This window comes from Danio rerio, chromosome 23 (genome assembly GCF_049306965.1).
Source record: "Danio rerio strain Tuebingen ecotype United States chromosome 23, GRCz12tu, whole genome shotgun sequence".
NCBI classification, from domain to species: domain Eukaryota; kingdom Metazoa; phylum Chordata; class Actinopteri; order Cypriniformes; family Danionidae; genus Danio; species Danio rerio.
The window spans coordinates 35,654,024-35,679,988 of NC_133198.1; the positions used below are offsets into that span (position 1 = coordinate 35,654,024).

General features: G+C 36.9%; 1 protein-coding gene across 15 annotated transcripts in view; it reads right to left on the reverse strand.

The window, feature by feature from the left end:
• The window catches only part of plxna2 (plexin A2), a 775,253-nt gene that overhangs the window by 135,726 nt on the left and 613,562 nt on the right, over positions 1–25,965 (reverse strand). For all 15 annotated transcript variants that reach the window (XM_073939239.1, XM_073939238.1, XM_073939236.1 and 12 more), the window contains 3 exons: positions 17,947–18,070; positions 13,646–13,799; positions 7,401–7,497 (listed from right to left, as the gene is read on the reverse strand). In XM_073939239.1, coding sequence (XP_073795340.1) covers positions 7,401–7,497; positions 13,646–13,799; positions 17,947–18,070 — 375 coding nt within the window. The remainder of the gene's footprint in view (positions 1–7,400; positions 7,498–13,645; positions 13,800–17,946; positions 18,071–25,965) is intronic.

Consider the following 25,965-nt stretch of genomic DNA (forward strand, 5'->3'; position numbering starts at 1 on the left):
AACTCTATTTTCAGAATGAATTTTCATAACTTTTCTATTTTCAGAACCAAACCAGGTCAAAGATCATGGAGACCTTGAGTGGAAATGTAGCTTTTAGTGCTAGTACTACCAGAAAGACATAATACCACATCACTCATCACAATAAGTTCCAGCCAATAGCCAAGAGACACAAGGAATTTATAAGCTGTCCAATTCATTTCATTCATTTGGTTGCAGGTACCGACCCATCCCCACCCCCACCAGTGTGGCCCTGTCCTGGGGGTAAAGGCTCCGCCACTGCTTTCGTCCTAGGTAGTCATAGCTGGATCTAAAAGCTTCCAAATCAAGCTAATGATGGGGCTTTTGCCAAAGAAATCCTATGTTTTGTTAAATGATGCTTTTGTCAAATATTACTCATCAATAAATGTAATCTAATATCATAATTATCTCCCTGGTTTTTCTGGTAGAACTGAAGGGCTTGATGACTGAAAACAACAGTTTTCCTATTTGTGTTGCTATATGTTAATACTGTCTAAAGTGATTTTGATATTATTATGATGTGTTAATTCTGTTTAAAGTGATTTTCCTTTTTCATTCAAGATAGAGTTTTGATAAAGACGGCTAAGAGTACACTCAGCATTGGGTAAGAAACAGGTTGTACTTTGAGTGTGCGTTCTATTCGGTTGTGGATTCTTTCTCAGGTCTGGAGTCAGCTCTAAATGGTCTAGTGGATGTCTGACATTTGTATGCTTGAGATATTGAGATGTTGTGATTTTGAGATCTGTGTTTTAACCAATCAGGTTAAAACACCTATATGTATGACGCAGTTAATGACATTATGTGAGAGTATAATTGTTGTTGATTTAAAGTTGTTAAAGTGCAAGTGTTAAAGCTGGTTTTTGCTGATGAAACGGCAAACTATTTTCAGTGAACTTAATTTCTTTAAATCTTTGACTCCGGCTCTTCTTCAGACTGGTCATTCCTTGGGTTCAAACTGTAAATTATCCCTACAGGTGTATATATTTAAATATACACTTGAGCATGATAGGAACAGGCCTTGCAACCAATCAATTGACAATCGTTGCATGATTATTTCAGAAGTGTTTGAAGGCGCAGTTGTTATTTTGGTTGTTATTCAGCAATATGCAATTGGCTAACGAAAACACAGTCCCCCAGGCGCAACCTGAGGTTAAGTGTTTCATTTAAAGCAAAAATTAGGATAAAACAGGGTTGTGATCCCAGTATCTCTTCACTTCCTGCACACCATCTCTATTTAGCTCCATAAGCAGCATTACAGTATGCAGAAGGCAATCCATGGGAGAATACAGTCATACATTATAGGAGCATATGTATATGGATGTATCTGTGTGCAGTGCACTCCATTCATCATTTATATGCAGATGAGCACAGCTTACAATAAAGCAATTAGATTGGTTCCTGCAATTCTAAAGCATGACTTATTCTATTTCTAGAGAAATGTTACATACATGTTTGATGTCTGGGAATTTGGGAGATGATTCTAGAGCTATAAACCTCTACAGCACACTGGCATCCAAGAGTTGTGTTATATGTGTGCCTGTTAAATTATGCAAAAGACTTTATGCTGAAATATTCATCAGAGCTGCCTCTCCATTGGGCTGTTGGGCTGGCCAACCCTACTGGACAGTAACATTTGTATAGAAATCACGAGTTATAGGGGACCTATTATTCACTTGAACATAAACTATTTATAATCAAGGGGGTTTTGCCCGGGACGCCATGGAAAAACCAAATCTGGAACAGCCTTCTTTAAAAGAAATACTAATAAGCACAATGTTTAAAAAGTCAAAATAAGATTTTACCACTATAAAGGACATTTTTATAGAGCGGAAAGATTGTTTTACCGTTGAACATCACTAAAACAGTGTGTATGTTTTTTTCGTAAAATGATAGGTTAAGGGGAGTACCAGATGTATTTGTATCAGAGGAAAGATTAAAAGTTGCACCTGAGTACAAGTACCTTGGTGTTTTGATTGAAACTATCATTTAAGTCTCAGGTTAAAAAGGTTTGTAACCGGCTCAGATTCAGTTTAGCAAATTTTAGATTTATTCGTGACTATACGTCATGTGAGGCTGCCCTAATCTATTATCACTCCATGATAATTTCTTATATCACTTATTGTTTAAATACAACCTGCTTAATTGAGAAAATGTCATTAAATATGTACATATTTGTTTACTGTTTAAAGGTGCTTTCACACCTGTGAATCGATTCATTTGTTCCGAAACAGGAATCAAAATTGTTACATTGTTGCTCATTGTTCTTGGAGCAGTTTGCATTCACACTGAGAAGTTTCTAAACGGACCAATCAAGTCATGTGTGAGTCAACTCTCCTCACATTGGTCAAAGTTTCACGGTTTATTTTCCACTTAGCTGTCAGGGGGGTGGTGGTTTGGTGGTGTTTGACAGGGTGCGTGCGACGTATCTGAAGAGTGAGGAGGGATGCGGTGGGGAGGGGTGAGAGAAGGGTGCGCAATGTATTTGAGGACCGGGAGGAAGTCGTGCGATTTCCGGGAGATTATCACACGTTTGTGGCATCCGGGAGTCTCTGTGCATTTGCGGGAGACTCCCCTAACTTCCGGAAGACTTTGTATATCTATTTCAAATCCATAAAACACTATGATATAGCCGGGCTCGGATCGTATCGCTTTCTCACTACAATCGATCAGCTCCAGTGTTCGTTTCTCGGACCGATTGTTTTGGCGTGGATCAGAGCGTGATTGCTGGATTCACATATGCCAAATGAACAGCACTAACTGAGCGAACGAGACAGGTTATGAAACAAAAGTCTAAGTGTGAAAGCACCCTAAGACTTTACATAACCCGACTTCACCACTAAATCAGTGGTGGAACGACTGTTCGCCGAACTACTAGGGGTGGTGAAAGAGGGTATCGTATTATTCCTCTCAAAAAAAGTTAATTCAGTCAGTCGGTATTTTCAGTAAAAGCTATGGAACTCCATCCCACCAACAATTAAAAGATCACTTACTTTTAGTTTTTTTCAGTTTCATGTAAAAAAAAAAATGATTATTGAAAGTCAGCATTAGAACTGTATTTTTGATACTTATTTGAACTGTTTTTCTTATTTTGTCCTCTTCTGCTGCCATCAATTTGTTTTTTTTTGTTTTTTTGCTATTATTTACTGAATTGTATATATGATAGTGTAATCTATATTATCATGCGGTGCTTCTATTTTTATTAGGTTTTGTTTCTGTAGACTATCGAAAACAACATAGCTTAAAGGGACTAATAATTTTGACCTTGAAATAGTTTACAAAAAAATAAAAACTGCTTTAATTCTAGCCGAAATAAAACAAGTAAGATGTTCTCCAGAAGAAAAAAATATATTATCAGACATCCTGTGAAAATTTCTTTGCTCTGTTCAACATCTTTCGGGACAGATCAGGTTCAGTTTAAACAGACAATGCTTTAAAATGAACGCAGTTGATAAACTTTAATGATAATAAAGAACTACAATGTCATGTCAGCTTGATAGCCATGATCAACAAAACCAAAGAGAGCGTTTGTTTGGGCAGTTTGCACAGGATCCATCCTTTTATGGAAAGGGGATGGAGAGCAGCAGCTCATTTGCATTTAAAGAAACACACACAAAAATACCATCTTCCATTCCAAAATAGGCATAAATGGAGTGATTTAAATACATATAAATGGATCAGACACTACATTAACATTCTATTAGTTAATGTTACTTAGTGTATTTACCAACATGAATGAAAAATGAAGAACACAAGTACAGCATTTATAGTTTATAGTTTAATCTATTATTAAAATCCAAAGTTGTGCTTGTTAACATAAGTTAATTGCAAGAATCAACAATGATTGACTTAGTTTTTAACTAACATTAAGAAAGATGACTGAATACTGTAATAAGTGTATGGTTCATTGTTTAATCATTTTAGTAAATACATCAACTAACATTATCTAATAGATCTCATTGTAAACTGTGACTATAAAATGTTTTGAGCTGAAACTTCAGCCACATTCTGAAAATACCTGAGACGTCTGTTATATTATAACATGTGAAAAGAGACATAGTAGGTCTCAGATAAAAAAAACTATTACAGCATTTGAATTGAAATGGAGAACGTAAGAAATTTGGAAAGTGTAAACGTGCCAAAAACCATGGCAGGTCAAACACAAAAAAAGGCCATTCTGCCACCAACTACCCATAATCCAAGTGGCATTGGCACAAAAGGCCAACGCAGCTCCATGTGAGGTCTGCATGTTCAGAAGGATTAAATACAAGGAGTTTGATTAGTTCCAGATCTGTCAGATGCTTCTGCGACATAGAAGAGTACGAAAATGAAGGGAACGGGAAGAATGGGAGGGGGTGAGTCTTTCAGCGCCAGCCAATCAGCACCTTCGGAAGCTGCCTCTTCCTGAGCATTTTAGGAAGCTTCCAGCGACTGTGATCTCCAGCATCGCGCAGCATCTGTTCTCCGCAGAAGGCAGGCTTACGAGATGTGGTTACGAGGCCACATTAGAAGCTATGAATATACGCTAAAACACACATAAACACGCACGAGGGGAGTTGGGGAGCACGCGCGGTGTGTACAAAGACACAAAGCACGATCAGACACAAGCGCCCTCCTGGAGAGCGGAGATGCGGTCCAACTCTCTGCTCTCTGATCAGCCATCAGAGCAGATGAAGTGGAATTGAACTGTGACAGACAGCGATGCCCCCATCCCGAGCGCCAAAGCCCACAGAACACTTAGATTCAGCAATTCAGACATCTCAGCCCCGACACTTGAGAAATGTCAAGCAATCAGTCGGCATTTGCCATAATGGATGCTTTTTATAGCCTCGAGGCTCTCGCAAGACACGGAAAAGAAAGCAAAAACGTGAATCAGGGAGTTCAGACTCGCTGCGAGAATCTGGTGTGGAGCCAAAAGCAGTCTTGATGAACTCTTTGAATGTTTAAAAAAAATCGCCTGTAGGCCCGCAACTCATTTTGTGTGTGTGTGTGTGTGTGTGTTGCATAACACTTTTGAATCATTCGCAGTGTGTGGAGGGAGCTGGCTGAGCTGTGACACAACACTGATACTCCACAACACAGGAATTATCAGCAGCAGGGCCTGTGAATGTGGGACGAATGCATCATAAAGACAAACATCACTGCAACGTGTCCCCGGATAGATGGCACAACACATTGTATATCTTGTGATTTAACACAAGTTACATCCAGATTGAGTGGTAATGCAGAATGAAATTCGCTAAACCAGGCCCGGATTGGCTAATCGGGAGGACCGGGAGAATTCCCGGTGGGCCGGTCCGTTTTTTGGCCGCGAGGGCCGGTGTCCCTAGTTCCAGAATCTGTTGCTCTCAGCAGTCACACTTTTTAAAAATAATTTATTTATTTACTTGACCACAGCCTTCTTATTCATTTTTTTACCGCAGCTCTGCTCTTTTTATCTATTTTCTCGTAGCCTCGTGCTGATGATATAACTAGATAAGTCACCATTCAACGTACAGCTGTTCTGGTACAGTGGATAGTACATTAGATTATGACGCGGCCAACCTGGGTTCGGTCCTTGTCTGAGTAACATTTTTAAAAAAAAATTTTTATTGTTATTTATTGACATAATACTGTAAGGGTTGTTGAACATTTGAAGTTCTAAAAGAGCTGTTCTCTCAAAAAAAGACGTGATAGTGTAATTAGAAACTGAATTGGAAATGACCTTATTTTAATATAGTCAGTGGTGAACTGAGGTGGGCCGATCTGAGGCTTGAAACTCCAGGGCTGAAAAAGAGTCCCACTCCGGCTCTGCGCTAAACCACAGTGCAATTCAAATCAAGACAAATGCAATCAATCACAATTTAGCCATGTTTTATTATTATTATTAATAAAATAACACCTTAACATTTCTTGCCTGACAAATAGCTAATTATGTGGTTTTAGCAACCCTGAATTCTCTTTATCTCTGTTTTCTTGAAATTACTTCATGTTAGTATTTTTATTTGCAGTTTAGGCGGCATGGTGGCTCAGTGGTTAGCAATGTCGCCTCACAGCAAGAAGGTCGCTGGTTTGAGTCCCGGCTGAGCCATTTGGAATTTCTGTGTGGAGTTTGCATGTTCTCCTCGTGTTTGCTTCGGTTTCCTCCACAGTCCAAAGACATGCGCTATAGGTGAATTGAATAATCTGAATTGGCTGTAGTGTATGAACGTGTGTGTGTGTGTGTGAATGTGAGGGCGTACTCACATTCAATACAATTCTATATTGCAAAACAATTATTATCGATTTTTGGTCACATCATTTTAGGGAGACAAAAATTATTAATTTTGTAAAACAAATGCAAATAAAGCCTTGTCTTAGTGAGCGTAATGGGAGAATATAAAGCATAAAACTGTCAGGGTTCTGCCACTCTGGTCATGTAAATTCTTGTTTTGGTGGCAGAATCCGGACACTAGTCATGTCTAATCCTGTCCTGTTCTGCTCGGCTCGAGTTTTCTTGGGTCGAGCACTTGTTTCTGTCATTGTGTGTGTCTCCGTGTGTGCGCGCGCCTTCGTGGGTGTGCACAGTGTGCGTGCTCCCGCTTGATGCGGCCGCGCGGGCTCTGCGTGTCTCGGACGCGCGAGCTCTTGTACTCGTGTTTGTATTCGTCTGTCTGCAGCGTGGTGTTTCATTCCCAGCGTCTCAGTCTAGTTGGTTTCGGTTTTGGTCGGCGCTGGGATGAAACATGCACGCTGTCTGTGTGATTGCACGGTGAGTGCTTTCATTCATCGTGTACTCGTGTCTTGCGTTCAGTCTTCTGTTGGTGTTGTGTCTAGCATGTGGTGTGTGTTTACATGCACCGCGTGCTTGTATTGTCATAAACACGCGGTTAATGAGTTATCTCATTGTCTGCGTGTTCTAGTCTCGTTTCATGTGAGCGCATGGCTTGTGTTGTCTCTCTGTGTCATGCGCTCTCCCGTCTATTGTTTAGTCCCACCCTCCTTGTTAACTCATTATTAGTTTGTCATGTTCACTTGTTTTTGTCAATTTACTTTTGCTTTATAATCCCCTCTTGTTTTCTGTCCTGTGCCAGTTCGTTGTCGATATTACTCTGTCTAGTTGTTTCCAGTCCTGCTTTGTCCTGCCAGCCCTGTCAAGTTTGTTTTTGCCTTTTATTCATGTTTTCCCCCTCGGGGTAGTTTTATTTTGCCTTTTATTTTTATTTGTATTTTATAATAAATCCTACATTTTCTGCAATTGGGTCCTCGCTCCTTTTTCTCCTCACATAAAACTATAAAATCGAACCATCCTCTACATTGAGTTCTAATCCTCTAATGCACAATTCTCACATTTTTAATATCTATTAATATCGCTATTAATCAAATGAGGTGTGTGTGAGTGTGTGTGTGTGTGTGTGTATACTCACAGCTGGTGTACACTGCAGTTGTAGAACTTCACCTCAGTGCTAATGAGCATCTGACCCGTTTCCTTGGAGTTCAGCCTGAGCTCCACACCTGACCAGTCTGAAAAAAAAAAACACAAAACAGAATAGATGAGAACATTTCCGCCACATCTCATTCGGCAGGGTTTGCTTTGCCACCCTTTTTTCAGCTTGCTTCATGCTCAAGCTGTCTTCTGATTAATACTTGGCATCCCTTGCATGGCATTCTCGCAGTCAGAGCCTTGAGCAGCCCATATGAGCATATTTGTCCCCTTTTTTATAGTAAAGACATGCTATTGTCACAGAACACAGCTGAGGCCTGCTGTTAATGTGAAACGGGCCTGCGGGCGGCAGTGGCGATGTAATGGCGGAGGATCCGCTGGCAGCGCCACAGAACACCAGCCAGCACGCAATCCCGTTTGGCAGAGTGGCAGCGTGGAGAATGCCGATCGGCACCAAGAGCAAGCGATAAGCGGCCAGCTCTTCATAGTCAAATAAGCAGAAAGCAGCATCCTGAATTCGACAAGCATAGAGTGTGTAGGAGTCAGCCGTGACCCCAAAGCACCACTTCCTCTCTCTTCCCTCCTTCCCACCTGTTTCTACGAATTCTAACATGGATGAATGGATTGAAGGGGCATTTAAAAACATTTTTAGACCATTTCTTTTGGCATATGTGCCAAAAAGGACAATAGCTGGCACACAATTCCCAAACGCCCAACCATCTCGTGCCTCGAGGCTATTGCAAATAAACTAGAGTTGGTCACAAGCAGTACTCAGTGAGGGAGTGTTTTCACATATGATTGATTTGACATTTGGTTATTTATTTGCAAAATTCCTTACATTTATATAGCACTTTTATTGACACTTATAGCGCTTTACACATTTTGGCTTAGGGGGAGAATCTCCTCATCCAACACCAGTGTGCAGCATCCACCTGGATGACGCGACGGCAGTCATTTACTGCGCCAGACTACACTAGCCGATTGGTGGAGAGGAGATAGAGTGATGAAGCCAGTTATGATATGGGGATGGTTAGGAGGAAATGATGGATGGAGGCCAGTGGACAAATTTGGCCAGGATGCCAGGGTTAACCCCCTAATCTTTTTCGAAGGACATCTTGGGATTTTTCACGACCACAGAGAGTCGGGACCTTGGTTTATCGTCTCATCCGAAAGTCGGGAATTATGCCTATTTTTTTATTTTAAATTATTCTATATATTTAGATATTATATAGTCGTCAACTATTGTTGTTTATTGTCTTTATTTGTGCTTTATAAGAAAATACATTTTATTGAATTGATATAAATTAGTATTTAAACCAAACAAGGAGTTTTAATATTGAAAATAAAATAAATCAAAATTAAATTAAATTAAAGTAAATGTTATTACATAACTTACTTCATAATTTTATTTTGTAATATTTTATTTTATAATAATAAAATAGCACACACACACACACACACACACACACACACACATATACAAATATTTAGTTTTTATAGGCCATATCAAGAATTTTACTATTCAGTTTTTTGACTCACAAACCAAGGACAATAAATGGCTCACAATTCAAAAACAGAGAAATAAATAAACAAACAAACAAATAAAAAATAGATAAATAAATAAATACATTCATAAATAAATAAATAAATAAAAATGAAATAATAAAATAAAATTAAATTAAACATTTAAAAAATGTAAAAAAATAAATAAATTAATTAATAAATAAACAAAATTAAATTAAATAATAAAATTAAATAATAAAATTAAACATTTCAAAAATGTAAAAAATTATAAAATAAATAAATAAATACATACATGATTGAATGAATGAATGAATGAATGTATGAAATGACACTAAAGACTGGAATAATGGATTTCTATTATTTTACTTTATAATATAAAAATAGAACACAAGCACTCATACATCCTTAATTATAATTTATATCAGGAGCTATACTATTTGATCCTTTTTTTAGTGTACATGCCAAGGACAATAACTGGCACACAATTCCCACATGCCAAGCATCTCATGCCTCGCGGCTATTGGAAATAAACTTGTATTGGTCACACCCAGCACTCAATGAGTGTGTATTTCCACACATGCTGGAAGCTCATATGGGCTCCTACTGAGCCTGATTCAGTCAAGAGAGACGCACTGAATATGAAGCGCCGGGGGATTTGATGACATTTACCTGAGGGAGCTCACTGATTGGATAACGCTCCTCTCAACAAGAGCGCAGGGGTCATGGGTAAACAGAGCTGTCATTTACTGTGGGCTGGGAGGGGATTATTGTGATTCAGATAATCAAAACCAACTTCTGCCGCATATATATGGCCATCTGCTTCCCGAAAGAGGTTAGACGGCAAGCACATGTAGGAATTTCACCATGGATGAATGTAAGCTTTAAAAAAAAATCAGTGTAATCTTGCTGTATAAGCACTGCTTACAACTCAACATTTGAACGTTATCTCTGTAATCATATATGCAGTTACATCATGTGGTTTTCAGTGGAATGGGATCCTCTACTTATGGTTTCCCACACTGTGGTTTTGACACTGATAGTAAAGTAAGACGGCTTTTTCAGGACCAAGAATAGCAGAATGATTTCGTGTATTACACTGAAGACTAAAATCAATGCTTGTAATAATTACAAAAAAACAACAAGAAGAAAAATACTATATTAAATAAATATTATATTAAAACAAATATTACAAATTTATAGTTTGATATTGTAAAATTGCAAACAAACATGCACACACATAATTAATTATATATTTACATTAGTTCAAGATCATATTTTAACAATATAAATAAATAAAAACTAATAAAACAAATTATTATATTTAATAATTATTTTTTTTATAAAAAATAAAAATGCATTTACTAAGAAGCAACTGATATACTTAATTTACCAACCAATTTAGCACCAACAGTCAGACTATGTGTACACCTATTCATTATCTTATGTATTACTGTCAACATTGCCAATTGTATATTGTTTTGTTTTGTTTTTGGTAGTATGTTGTTGTACTTTACACTGTCAATGTATTTAGTCTGGAGCCAGTACCTTTTCACCCATCACAGCACGTGTGCTGCTGATGATATGATAATACAAGTGGTTTGATTTGATTTGATAATATGTTTATTGTTATGTAATGTGTATTTATATAGTGCATTTATCGTGCATGGCCATACACCTAAATCGCTTCACAATCAAGAAGGGGGGGGGTCTCTCCACACGACCACCAGTCTGCAGCATCCACTTGGATGATGCGATGGCACCCATAGGACAACGGCGCAAGTGCGACGCAACTATAGCAAGCAGCTATAGTTGGAGTAGAGAGACAGTGATACAACCAATTTTGTGGAGTAGGAGGATAAAAGCCAATAGAGATATCTTGGGCAGGACAACAGGGTTACAGCTATACTCTTTACGAGAAGTGCCATGGGATTTTTAATGACCACAGAAAGTCAGGACCTCAGTTTAATGTCTCATGCCAAAGACGGCACTCACTGACAGTATAGTGTCCCCTAAATAAATTTACTAAGAAGCAACTAATACACTTAATATGTTATACAGTATTTAATTAGTTATATTAACAAATGTCATAGTTTTGTTCCCCTTTCAAGGACAAACATAGTTTTATTTTAAAACAGATGGAATATAAATTAAACAATTAAATATTTACATTTGATTAAGCATTTTAATATTGGTGAGTAAAATAAAGTAAAATACTACTAAAGGAATGACTAAAGGAATATACATACATACATACAGTTGAAGTCAGAATTATTAGCCCCCTTTTAATTTTTTTAAATATTAATATTTTTTATTTAATATTTAAAAAAATTTAATAAAATCAAAAGGGGGCTAATAACTTCAACTGTGTGCATATATATATATATATATATATATATATATATATATATATATATATATATATATATATATATATATATATATATATATACATATATATTTAACATTATCTTTATTATTTATATTTATTTTTTTATAGTTTATATGGGGCGTCACAGTGGCACTGTGGGTTAGAGCCCTGGCTGGGTCAGTTGGTATTTCTGTGTGGAGTTTTTCCCTGTGTTTGTTTGGGTTTCCTCCGGGTGCTCCGGTTTCCCCCAACAGTCCAAAGACATGCGTTACAGGTGAATTAAAAACGCTAAATTGGCCGTACCGTATGCATGTCACTCTTAAACTATTAAACTAAATAATTAGCCCTCAAGTGGAATTGTAATTATTTTACAATTATAAAATTAAGTGATGTTTAACAGAGAATAGATATATAATATATAGTTTTTTTCTGGAGAAAGGGTTACTTTTTTATCATTTGGCTAACATTAAAGCCGTTTAAAAAATGTTTGGTTCAAATATTTTTTAGTGTGTGTTTATTTGTGCTTTATAAGTAAATAAATGAAATGAAATATATATGTATTTACACTGCATCAGGAATTATAAATAAAGTTTATTTATAATAAAATAAAAAATAATAACTTCAATAAATTAAATTAATATTCAGTTTTATTTGTAAAATATCATATAATCGTAATTTTAAATATTTCTTTGAATTTGGCTGGAATAAAAGTAGTTTTTTAAAAATTCATATTTTTATTATATAATGAAATATAAAATGGTAAAAATATAATATAATATAATATAATATAATATAATATAATATAATATAATATAATATAATATAATATAATATAATATAATATAATATAATATAATATAATATAATTATTTTTATTTGGCTGGAATAAAAAAAATGTAACCTAACTTGTCTAGTATATAATATAATATAATATAATATAATATAATATAATATAATATAATATAATATAATATAATATAATATAATATAATATAATATAATATAATATAATATATGCCAAGTACCTGCATCCTTCAAAATAATGAGCAACATATTAAGTACTATCATCATGTCAAAGAAAGTAGTTATTAAAACTATTTACAACCATTTTTAACTAATGACAGAAATCCTTAGGGTGAAGGTAGAGGAACAGGATCCCCGATATTAATACCACAGATAACTCCAAACGGGCTTGCAGATCAGCGCCGGGGAGGAACTCTCTCTCTGGAGGTGTTCTGGGTAGTGAAAGGGCATGAAGCCTTGTCACCTGTAATAGCTGTGAGTGTGTATGAGAGCACGTCTGTGGCCCCGGGGCCAAGCCCAGGTCACTATAGGCTCATTAGAGCCGCCGCTACACGTGGACAGAGGGATCGATACTGCGGCTCTGCTGAATGAGCCCTCATTAGGAAGCAACACTGCTTTATACACTAGGGAGGGTCTATTAATAGAGCATCTATACAAGAGAATAGAGATCTTCTCCACCTCCAGTGTACAAATCAAGCACTTGAGAAGAAGAAGAACGGACACACGGTACAAAAATATTGGTCACACTTTGTTTGAATGCACAATTGATGCTAGTAATACACAGTCTAAGTCAATTAATTACTAATTAGCTGCTTATTGATAGTAAGGTAGTTGGGTTTAGGTATTGGGATGTAAAATAGTGCTACTAAACAGTTATAAGCAGGTAGTAAACCAGTAGAAAATGGTGTGAACTGGTACTTATTATTGATGCTACAGTATCATCATATTTAAGTATTTTTAACGTGCTTAAGCGTTAAAACATTTACACAAAAGTGTTTTGTGAACACTAGCCATGTCTTTCGGTTTAGATTAAATTGACGCGATTATGCATTCACAATGGTATAATCCACTCTAGGGTGGTCAAATGTATATTTATCTTATCTATTATTTAAATTAATAATATTCATATTTAAGATCCAGATGAGAACAAACTATTTCTTAGTATTTAGAAGACAAACCCCCTATACATGTTGTTTTCACATCCTTTAGAGGGGATCAAGCATTAATTAGGGGGATAAATCGCCCTTAAACCTCCCTGTAATTCACACCCTGGTAAAAAGTACAACATTTTGGTATGCAATATAGCAAAAAATAAGTAAAAGCATATTAAAAATATAACCAAATAAATTACAGATCATTCCATCACTAAATACCTCTGGGAAAGAAACAGGTAGATGGATGTATAAATAAAATAAACAAAAGTGATGCAATTTGATGGTGAAAGTTGAGTTAATCGAGCTGTAGAAATCAGCTATACATTTATGGGGTGATAAAATAGTACCGCAATATGGAGTTCAGGTTTAAATAAATACCTTGATCAGCGGGGATGATGGGAACATCTTTAGCAGCCGGAGAAATGCAGAGAATCTGATTGCCATTCACTCGGCCCTCAACCTCTGTCAGGTTCCCAAAGGAGCAAGTGATTCCAGCGGAAAGATCCGGAACATCTGTCACTTTCACAAGCAGCTAGATGGAGGAAAGAGATGTTGTAGATGAAACCAGGTATGTGTAAAATGTGATCCTTTTTTATTTGATGAACAATAAAGGAATTAAAAGTCGCAATTGCTTAAATCTATTTTTTCAATCAATATTTCAAAAATCATTGTAATTTGCTAATTTGATGCTTTAGAACAGTGATGCCCGACCCCCAGGCCACAGACAATGGTACCAGTACCGGTCCATGGATCAGTTGGTACCAGGCCTTACAACATAAATTATTTCAGTTTTATTTATTATCTAAGTCTAAACGATCTTTCATTTTGAAAAATCTTTTATTTTGAAAAATGACCGTATTTTCTCAGTTTCTCAGTTTTTGTTACATCTCAGTCACTTGAGCGAAATAGATCTGCAACCCATTTGTCAACTCATCAGGTGAACCCACCATGTCTGTGCAAGATTAACTGCTGCAGATCGAAAACGACGATGGCCTTTCCCATATCGCATCTTTTCCGCATTAGTTATTTTCAATGGATTCATGCGGCTTGTGTGCTCATATTGGGAGTGACGCACCAACTAGCATCAGCTTTATATTTTGTATGGAAAACACATTTTGGTCGACTATTTGTCACAGAAATATAATGCAGTGCTTTTAATTTTTTCTATAAATAAAACTTGTAGCAGAGTTGCAGCAATGTTTTGTCAGCTTGTCATCCTCTGAGAAAACAGTTGATGGTCTAGTAATCTACCCCCGGGTGGGTGTCAATCGTTGTCAAAAGTCAATCGTTGACTGGTCCACAGTGACAAAAAGGTTGGAGACCACTTGTCTCCAACCTTAAATAAAGATTCTAAATATTTTCAGTGTTGAATATGGGTTTTTGTATAATTATACTTTATAATCAAATATTTTCATGATTATTTTTTAACAATGATAATAATAATAGGGCGCCATGGGGGCACAGTGGGTAGCACGATCACCTCACAGCAAGACGGTCGATGGTTCGAGCCTCGGCTGGGTAAGTTGGCCTTTTCGTGTGGAGTTTGCATGTTCTCCCTGTGTTCATGTAATTATCCTTTGGGTTTCCCCACCAAGTCTAAAGACATGTGGTACAGGTGAATTTAACAAGCTAAATTGTCCATAGTGTATGTGTGTACACAAGTGTATATGGATGTTTTCTGAGTGATGGGTTGCAACTAGAAGAGCATTCGCTGCGTAAAACATATGCTAGATAAGTTGGCAGTTCATTCCGCTGTGGCTACCCTAGATTAAAAAAGGAACTAGGCAGAAAGGAAAATGAATGAATGTTAATAAAATTTATAATAATAAAAATAATAACAACGAAACTGAGCTACACGGTGGCGCAGTGGATTGCACGATCACCTTAAAGCAAGAAGGTTTGAGCCTCGGCTGGGTCAGTTGCCGTTTCTGTGTAGAGTTTGCATGTTTTCCACTTGTTTGCGTGGGTTTACTCCGGGTGCTCCAGTTTCCCCCACAAGTCCAAAGACATGCGGTATAAGTATAATAATAATAATAATAAGTCCCTTAGACAGCAAATAATTATATTAGAATTATGCTAAGAATATTCTGACTTGTGATACAGAGACAAAAGTAAAATTTAGCTTTGCGTCATATAAATTACATGTCATAATATGTTGAAAAAAAGAAAAAAAAACAAATCTTAAATTGTAATAAAATTTTTCAATTAATAAATGCAGCCTTGATGAGCATAAGACTTTAAAAACATAAATAATCTGACTTTTTACCACTTACGTCCGACCCTCCTCGTTGCTCTGTTTTGTAATTTCCCACATCTATGACATCTAATTACTTCAAAAAGCGCACGGATGTTCTTCTCTGCACTCTTTAGTCTTGTGCACTCTGAGCGACAGCTACAGAATTGCTAATTAGCCGTCTTGTTGTTCGCTGAAGACACACGGAGCGTCCTCAAACATCGACATAAGGCATTGTTTGTGGTTAGCGTGCTCTAGAAAGCATTGTCTGACCATAACAACACTGACGAGGCGTGATGGGAGTCTCTATGTTTTGCCTTTGCTCCTTTCAACATGCGTTAGCTCTCTTTTTTTATTTTCCCTTCACGGCTGCCGATGTGCAGGGAGGGCTAATTGTAGCAAGCATTTCTAATAAAGGTAATTTGATTGTTTTTGCAGCTTTCATGCTCCGCGCAGATAGGCTTGTTGTCATGGCGATGGTATCCCATCATGGAGCAGCGGTGACCCTGTTGTCATGTTGTGGAGCGCAACGGCACGACAGAAACATCTCATTTAGAGCCGGACGCCTCATTATCTTAATCAGCTAGCTGTGATACAGGCACTCTATCAATTATCTGGACATCGCAATTTCTTCATGGCTTCCCAGACAGGTCTTTTTTTCCCCCAAGCATGCCTTTATATTTCCCGGAATGCCTGAGATTGTACTTTTTGCATGAATAAAAATAATCCACACACTTAAAAATAAAGGTGTCTGGAAGGAGCTAAAAATAGGGCCATATGTAGAGATTGAGAAAGCCCAGAGAATGAGTATTTTGACAAGTGTGTGTGATTTAATAATTCAGGTGCAAGGTAAAATGACTGTACGCTGTCTGAGGGAACTAGGATTGCTTCAGCTGTGTCATTCAGCATGATTCTGCCTGCCCCAGCTTCTCTTATTGGAAGGTAATTGATAGTGAATTGTGATCGAATGGTAATTTTGCTCTACGAGTTTGGTCACGTTTGATTAGGCTTGTTCTCAGTAAAAAACAGAGCTAATATACAGGACTAAAAATGGAAAAATGTGACATCTGGTCATCTTATTTGGGGGCTAAACCAGGAATATTCCATATTCTGATAGGGTTATAATGCAATCACTGGCCCTATAAAACCTTCTCTCTTAAATTCCGCTTTATTCAAGTTCTTCTGGATTTAATTTTAGTAGTTAAAATATATTTTAAGGGCGACGCAGTGGCGCAGTAGGTAGTGCTGTCGCCTCACAGCAAGACGGTTGATAAGTCGCTGGTTCGAACCTCGGTTCAGTTGGCGTTTCTGTGTGGAATTTGCATGTTCTCCCTGCCTTCGCGTGGGTTTCCTCCGGGTGCTCCGATTTCCCCCACAGTCCAAAGACATGCGGTACAGGTGAATTGGGTAGGCTAAATTGTCCGTAGTGTATGAGTGTGTGTGTGAATGTGTGTGTGGATGTTTCCCAGAGATGGGTTGCGGCTGAAAGGGCATCCGTTGTGTAAAAACTTGCTGGATAAGTTGGTGGTTCATTCCGCTGTGGCGACCCCGGATTAATAAAGGGACTAAGCCGACAAGAAAATAAATGATAACAATCGAAGAAGCTGGCAGAAAAACCAACACGTTCTCAATAGAGAATTCTGCCTAAAATATGTTCCCTGCTTTGGGTTATAAAATTTCCAACAATTTGGTGCCGTGACCCGGATAGAAGCTAAAATCACCAATTTCCAACAGAATCTTCTTTTGTGTTCTGCAGAAATTAAAAACAACTTAAATGCGTGCCACTAAATTCTTTAAAATGGATTAATCAGTAATGTAACATGAAGTCATTATGAATTTTATTAAATTATTAACAAGCAACTGCTGATTTGAAACGTGTAATGCTGCATCATTTTTTTTTACAATATTTGTATACTTAAAGAATAGATGGCAGTAAATCAAATTTAGTCAGAACCTTAAAAGCTAATTCCTCTAATTACGCAATCCTAGAACTGCCCCTGGTTACATGCGCATCAGATTGTGTAAACCAGACTACAGCTAGTTTTGTCTTATGATAGGATTCTGTGATCTACGCCATTAAACAACATTTATTTTTAAGAGAGCAGCTAAAAATAATGCTAAAAACTCGATTCTTAGCCTTGAAATGATGTTTCAGTCTTCTTAAATGCAACTCCTACTCCGGCCCACACATTTTTTGGCATCTCACCCACACATATACCTTTCCCAAAGGCCTCTGTTTCCAGATATCTTGCTCTTTGAGAACTCCCACACAGCAAGCGCATGATTTCCAAACCCAAAACTGCTTCTCAAACATTGCACTGAAAGCTAATTCATGCTAATTTCTCTTGCTGGAAGGAATCCATGCGTCTGTATTTGAGTCCACGTCACCTTGAGGTTATTGAGGTGTTTGTGTTGGTGTGAGTGTAGGGTGTAAATGGTGTCTCACCGGTACGCTGGGTTCAGACACGGCGATGCTGTCTGGGTACACTGTAGCTTTCACACACTGGTTCAGCGTGGCGGCAAAGCGGTACGGCTCGTTTGCCCGCTCACAACGATCTCTTTGAGAACATCTATATCAGAGAGAAAGAGAGCAGATTAATTAGTTGAAAAAATATTGGGACAAGCACAAAGAGCTTTATTAAACTGGCAGGCACTTACAGTGCTTTCAAAGCAAACATGTTTATCAGTTTGTTTTCCCTGGCATTCACTGTGAGCGCCGTACGTAGATAACCTTTCTCTCAGTACACGGGTCAGAGACGAAAAGAGCTTCTCAGGCAACAAAACAATGAGGACAAATTATGACTAATACATTTTTATTAGGATTTACAGAACACACTGACTAAAATGCCACAGAGTGTAACAACAGTTTATATACCAACACATCTTTCCAGGCATATTTAGAGCAATAATCATTTGATGACATAATAAAAGACTATATTTAAAGAAACACTCAACTTTTTTTTTAAATATAAGCTCATTATGAAGCTCCCCTAGAGTTGAACAATTGAGTTTTACTATTTTTGAATACATGCAGTCGATCTCTATGTCTGACGGGAGCACTTTTAGCTTAGCTTAGCATTAGGGCTGCACGATTGATCAAAAAAAGATCACGATCTCGATTCGACCCTACACTTGATCTTGATTCAGCTTTTTCTACGATTCAGCCAATTATATTTTCAAGGTCAGGAGAAAAGCAAAGCTGTCGCAAAAGTCTTCACAGCAACACTGACACCTTCAAATGGCATTAAAAGTGTCACATACTGTATTTAAAAGGTATAATTCACCCAAAAATGTAATTTCTGTCTTCATGTAATGATGTATTCACGGCTGCAAAATCACACATGAGCTGATGCACTGCTTGTTTACTTCCGAGAATGCGCGCATGCACGCATGACGCCTACTTTAGTGAACACAACCTGGATAGGCTTTGAATAACAGGTAATGAAGTCCATTAACGTTCAGTTTGTTGCACAGAGCGATAGTTTGAGGGCCGTGCAGGAGGTTTGATTTGCATGTTTGTGTTTCTTCTCACAGTGACATCAGCCATGAGCCGCACTCGGAAGTGAAAGTGAAACCTGTGCACACATCATTTAAATGATTATAATTTATAATGCATTTTACAGTTATAATTACGACAAACATTTGATGTTTTTTTTTCTTTCATAGCCAACACAAAGTGCATGAAAATAAATGTTTACCATGTCAGTATAACACCCCTAGCATATATATATATATATATATATCATCTTGAATATAATGCAAGAAGCAATCTAATGATGACAAATGTCTGATTTTACCAGTGAAAACAAATGGACTAATAATGCTGTCAATAACAAATGACAAGCACATGTCTTAAACATAATAAATCAATATAATTATGAATAGTTCTATTCTGATGTCATAATTTTACTGTAAATTAACAAAAAGGACATATTGAAAGTCTGTTCAAGTCCACCATAATGACTATACAAAATTTAGGATTTTAAGCAACAGTAGACCTAGACCTAATATTATTTTTGTTGTTTTACTATATGTTTGAGAATGAACAATAATAATAAGCTAATCATATAAACCTATTTACAGAATTGTGAGAAAATCGTAATCAGCATAGGTTGTTGAATAGCTTAGACCATTAGCATTTCGCTCAAAAATGACCAGAGTTTCAATATTTTTCTATTTAAAGCTTGAAACCTCTGTAGTTACATTGTGTACTAAGACTGCAATCATAGTAAAATGACAAGTTGCTATTCTCTAGGTTGATATGGCTATACTCTCAGTCCGCTGTAACAATCAAGGTACTCTGCTAGCATACCTTGGCTTTTAGTAACAAGGATCTCAGTGCAGCCCTAAAATTACAATTCATTTTCAGTTTCTTATTCTCTATCAATATCCTTTAAATCACTAGCTTTTTACACATTTTTCATCCATTACTGCATCTATGAGTGTCAGATGATCATTCAAAAATCAGTATACAGTAGCAAGAAACATTTTATTATGTTTTATTATGAATATTAAAAAGTTTGTATGGCAGCTAACTTGTTACCTTGCTGCTCATCAAGCAGTGCATACTTCTGAGACAGCAACATGATTTAATCACATACAACAAAACCGAGAGAGAGCTTTGGTTATAACCATGGGAATACAATACTACAATACTAACTGAAATGTCATCAAATGTGGAAAATGTTGGTCATGAATGTACATTCACACAAAAAGACACTCGAGCAGCACTTTGAGATGCCATGTTTTTTTTAGCTCATCTGTAAGAAATGACACACCCAGGATTGTTGGATTTCAAAGGCAGAGACGGACACATCTTTGGAAATTCGATGAGAAGTAGATATCTCACGAGGCAGGAAGTGAAGCAGAATTTGGATTCGGACATGCCTTGATGCATTCCCGCCCTGGAATGCTGCTTCCAAAGGACGCATTTTTAAGCTCATTGTTTCTCTGCATTCCTTCAGCAAAAGACAGCATTTTTTATAGTGTCATAAACATTTTTAATGCCATGTTTCATTAGTGTATTATGTCCTTGCTAAATAAAAGTATTGAATTATTTAAAACACTAATTATAAATAACTTTTGAATGTAACTTTGAAAAGTGTTTTATTTTCCCACTGCTGATTTCAGCTGCTGTCCTTGGTGCTGAACCCGTCATCCAATCCCTTCCCTAGAAATATCAATGAGTAACTTCTACTTCCAGACCAGCTTTTCAGACTTTACATGTCTAAATCTATTATTACTGTCACAAGCCACTAATGTTGCTGTATAATTCCCAAAAATGTCCCCTTATTCCTGATTTTTTTTTACTTCCCAAAAGACACTGATTGACAGAAAATCTGCTAAAATACAATTCTTGTCACATTTATACACAGAGCCCCTCGCTAACAGAAACTATTACGCTTGATTTATCCTACAGTTGTAAATCTTACAGTACTTTTGCAGATCTGAGGGTTATTTTTACTCTTCACACTACATTCATTCAGCCTGTCAGTTGCTTTTGACTCAGTCTGCCTCTCTCCTTTTTTCCCTCTGTCGCTAACAAAGAGAGTGTAGGCTTGCAATTTGCCGTGTCTTTTTAACATGCCTAATGCTCAGGAGGGGGGGGGAATGACACTTAATGTGCTTTCAGATGTCCGGGACGGCTTGTGCATACTTTACTGTCTGAAACTGTGGGTGTGTGTTTGTCTGTGTGAGTGTGTACATCTATCCGAGGCTCTGGGTTGGATTTCAGAGGAGGAGGTGAGTTTTTTTGGGGGGATGCTGCATCGCCATGGCACCGAGAGATGGCCGTTATAATGTGTGTGCGCATGTAAGTGTTTGTACTTAGTGGGCAAGCTCTTCTCTCTCTTTCAGTAAATGAAGTATGTGTGTGTGTGTGTGTGCGCACGTTTCATTTTATCTCCTGAGGGGTTTATTCTTACTCTCAACAGGCTTGGTCCTCTGAAGACCTAAAACGGAATGATCAGAGAGCTGCATGTGCATATAAATCAAAGAAAATAACTCAACATACATGCATTATGGCAAATATTAAGTCTAGGTTTTTATATGTTATATTAAAAATGTATAATGCAATATATAAAAGTAATAGTTTTACATGTAATCATACATAAGAATAATCTGATATGCAATATTTAGATAGTTCATTGCACACTATATGAATACATAATATTTCATGTTTTGTCTGACCAACAGTTGTAAATATACATCCTTTTCTGTCATTTAGCCCTGCAACACATTTCAAACAATGTTGGGACAGAAGCAATTTAGGGCTAGTATACAGGGAAATTGGTTAAATAGTGATGTGTTTTGAAACAGGTGATGTCAACAGGTGGTTGTAATTACCATTTGGTACAAAAGCAGCATCCAAGAAAGGTCTAATCCTTAAAATATGGGCCATGGATTGCCAGCTTGCCAACAACTATGTTAGAAAATTATTGAAATGTCTAAAAACAATGTTCCTCAAAAAAAGATAGGAAGACATTTGAATATTTCCCCTTCAACAGTGCATGCCATTATTAAAGGATTCAAGGAATCTGAAGGAATTTCAGTGCTTAAAGGACAAGGGTGCAAGCTTAAGCTGAACAATAGTGATCTCCGATCCCTAAAGCGGCACTGCAGCGATATCACCTCATGTGCTCAGGACTACGTTGGCATACCTTTGTCAAGTACCATAATATGTAATTACATCCGTAAGTGCTATTTACAACTCCACTGTGCTAAAAGGAAGCCCTATGTTAACACAAAAGCATCATAAACTTCTCTGGGCTTGTAAGCATGGACCATCACACAGTGAAAACATGTATTAAGGTCAGATGAATCAGTATTTCAGGTATTTATTTCAGGTATATACAGTTGAAATCAGAATTATTAACCCCACTGAATTATTAGCCCCACTGTTTGTTTTTCCCCAATTTCTGTCTAACGGAGAGACAATTTTTTTTAACACATTTCTAATGATAATAGTTTTAATAACTCATCTCTAATAACTGATTTTTCTTTGCCATGATGACAGTAAATACTATTTTAATAGATATTTTTTTCTATATAAAGTGACATTTAAAGGCTTGACTAGGATATTTAGGTTAACTAGGAAGGTAATTAGGCAAGTTATTGTATAACGATGGTTTGTTCTGTAGACTATTCATTCATTCATTTTCTTGTCGGCTTAGTCCCTTTATTAATCTGAACCGCCAACTTATCCAGCATGTTTTTACGCAGCGGATGCCCTTTCTGTAGACTATCGAGAACAAATATAACTTAAAGGGGCTAATACATTTGGTTTTTAAAGCTAAAATCTGCTTTTATTCTAGCCGGAATAAAACAAATACGACTTTATCTAGAAGAAAACATATTATCAGACATACTGTGAAAATGTCCTTGCTTTGTTAAACATTATCTGGGAAATATAAAAAAAAAATAATTTAAAGGGGGGCTAATAATTCTGATTTCAACTATACATATAACATTGGACTTTGTTAAAGACGTGACTACAAAGAATTTTATGTTTCTTTAACTTTTTTTACGTTTTAATAAGTTAATGAAATCTAAATTTAAATCTGGTCACAACTATGTTTTGTTATACAAATTTAAACTTAATATTTTAGTTTCACTGAACCATGTTGAGACGACTAGAAAAATGTATTTGATTCAACTAAAAAACATGCAGCAGGATATTTTTTGCAATGTTTTACGCCCTTCACATGAGTATTGTGTAATAGCTTTTTGGCTATTATGTATCACTTTAATGATGTATTCAGCAAAATGTCTTTTTTTTTAATCTACTGTACGTCTCAATATGACATTGACAGGCTTTACTGTGGTAAATGTAACATTATTGTTTATCAGTGTTTTTTTTCTGTTTTAATGCATAAAGAAACACTGATTGCTTAAATAAAGGAGGCAATAAAGATTTCAGTAGTCATTCAGTAACTTTCAACACATCTTATGTTGATGTTGATATTCACATTTATTTAAGGCCATAATTAGAAATAAAGATGCCAATTAGTTAATGATCTGCACTGATATTTAAGCTGATGGAGCCAAAATGACCTGTTAAATCAAATTAAAGTGCATAAAATTACTATTTACGCTTTAAATTCCAGAAAATAGTCTGCAACCTAAATTTGGATGCATCCCTAGCAAATATATACTGCATTTTCACTGTTGAGCGAGCATACCTTAACACACACCACTGTTAATTATTAATTATTAATATGCATTTATATTTATGTGTAGCATTAATGTTAAAGGACGCATAGTTTATTTAACAAGCTTTAAGGTTTATAAATGACCTGTTTTAAGCATGTGTTTGTGTGTGAGAGAGAAAGCAAGTAAAGTAATAGTAGTGGTGACTTCACCTTTATGTTCCTCTCTACCGCCTGCTTTTAGCCCCGCACACCAGACAAGCAATTACTGTCTTTCCTCCTCCTTACACACTCAACACACACACACACACACACACACACACACACACACACACACACACACACACACACACACATGTGTGTGTACACACGGCCCTGACAAAGAGCAGACAGACGACAGGAGAAGATTTTCCCTTGTTTCTTTCCTGCATCCCCAAAACCTCCCATGAGGTGCGTGTGAGTGTGTGTGTCGAGACATCTGATTGAACAAAGCTCAGAGCGAACGGATGAGGGGACGTTTTACACATCTTTTAAAAGAAATCTTAGAAGAAAGCTGTGAGGATTGTGAACTTCTCCTGAGAGGGCTTGGAAGAGGAGAAGCAGACAACAGAGGAGTCAAAATGAGATAAATATAGACAAGACGGGAGAGAAAAAGAGAGAGGAGACGATAGAAAGGATGAGTGGAAAATATGAGACAAGAAAAAATGAGACTAAAAAAGTGGAAAGGTAGGTGAAAATAGGAGAGAAAATGAGAGAAAAGAGAAGTGACGAATGTTGGTTTGAAATAATGTGAGATAAAATAAGACGAGTCAAAAAGGAAAACAAGTGAAAGTGAGAAGATCTGGAATGAGACAAAAGAACAAGGCACACAATGAGAAGAAATGTGCACTGTAAGGACCATTACCAGTTCTATTTTGGTACCCCTACCCCTTCCCCTTGGTCCTTGAAACAGAGTGTGAAGGGGAAGGGCTTCAAAATTTACCTTGAAGAAATGGGACAACTCTACAACACCAGCACACGTCATCATATGTGGTCATGAGCTCTTACTTCATATGAGATTGACGATGGCGACTGCTGTATTTATTCCAGTTGTGCTATTTGTGGGTATTTATTTTCAGGAAATCACTGCAGGCATACACACTCAAAGCACTTTACACATTGGGGGGGAATCTCTTCATCCACCACCAGTGTGCAGCATCCACCTGGATGACGCTATGGCAGACAGACCGCACACCACACACCAGCTGATTGGTGGAGAGGAGACATGGAGATGGTTAAGAGGCCATGATGGACAGAGGCCTGGTATAACAACCACAGAGAGTCGGGACCTCAGTTTAACATCTCATCTGAAAGACGGCGCTCACTGAGCAGTATATAATCCCCTTCACTATACTGGGGCATATACCCACACAGACTGCAGGTTGAGCACCACTTGCAGGCCTAACTAACACCACTTTCGGCAGCAATCGTTAGATCAACAAATGTCAGGAGATCACTAAAGTCTTTTGAAAAAAATTGCTCTTTTATGGAAAATCTATCTTAAATTTGTTAGTTTTGTCTCTCCTGTATTTATTTATTTTTTTTTGTAAAAAAGAAAGTAAATATGTTTTGTTTTACATGTATCTTCAAATAAAACAGTGGAAAATAATAATACATCATAAGAAAAGAAGTAAAGCTGAGATAAAAAAAAATTAAGCATCAAAATCAAAAGAAGAATGAAGAACTGAAATGAAAAAGAAATAAGAAGATGAGATGAGAAAGAGGTAAAAGGATAAGGTAAGATGAAATGAGAAGAAATGAAAAGAGAAGTCGAGATGAAACCAGAAGAACTGAGCAACGGGAAGAAAGGCGATGAATGAGACATGAGAAGCTTAGAGAACAGGTGAGCAGTGTTGAGTAGAGCCACCCAATAAAAAATACAAGAGTTGAACAGCAGTGTAAATCAATCTGTAATCTTCAATCTGCCCCAGTGTTTGTCCAACAGGTGGAATAACTCCCTCATAAACAGCCTGAGAGTGCGGATCTGCTTCAGCCCTCGGGATCAATATGTAATTAGGAAATCATTTAGCTGAGCACCAATTCCAAAAAAAAAAACCCCGGAACATACACCAGAATGAATGAGGAAACGTATTTTAAGTGTTGTCATAAAAACTTTACATTTACATAAAAATGTACGATTGTTAAAAGGAGATGTGTCCTTAAACTCCAGCCCCAACCCTAATTGGGGGATGAACAAATCGTACTATGAATGAGACTGTACAAAATATACAAATTCGCCACTAAATCAAAACAGTTAAGAATTACCGTGAGACAGCGTT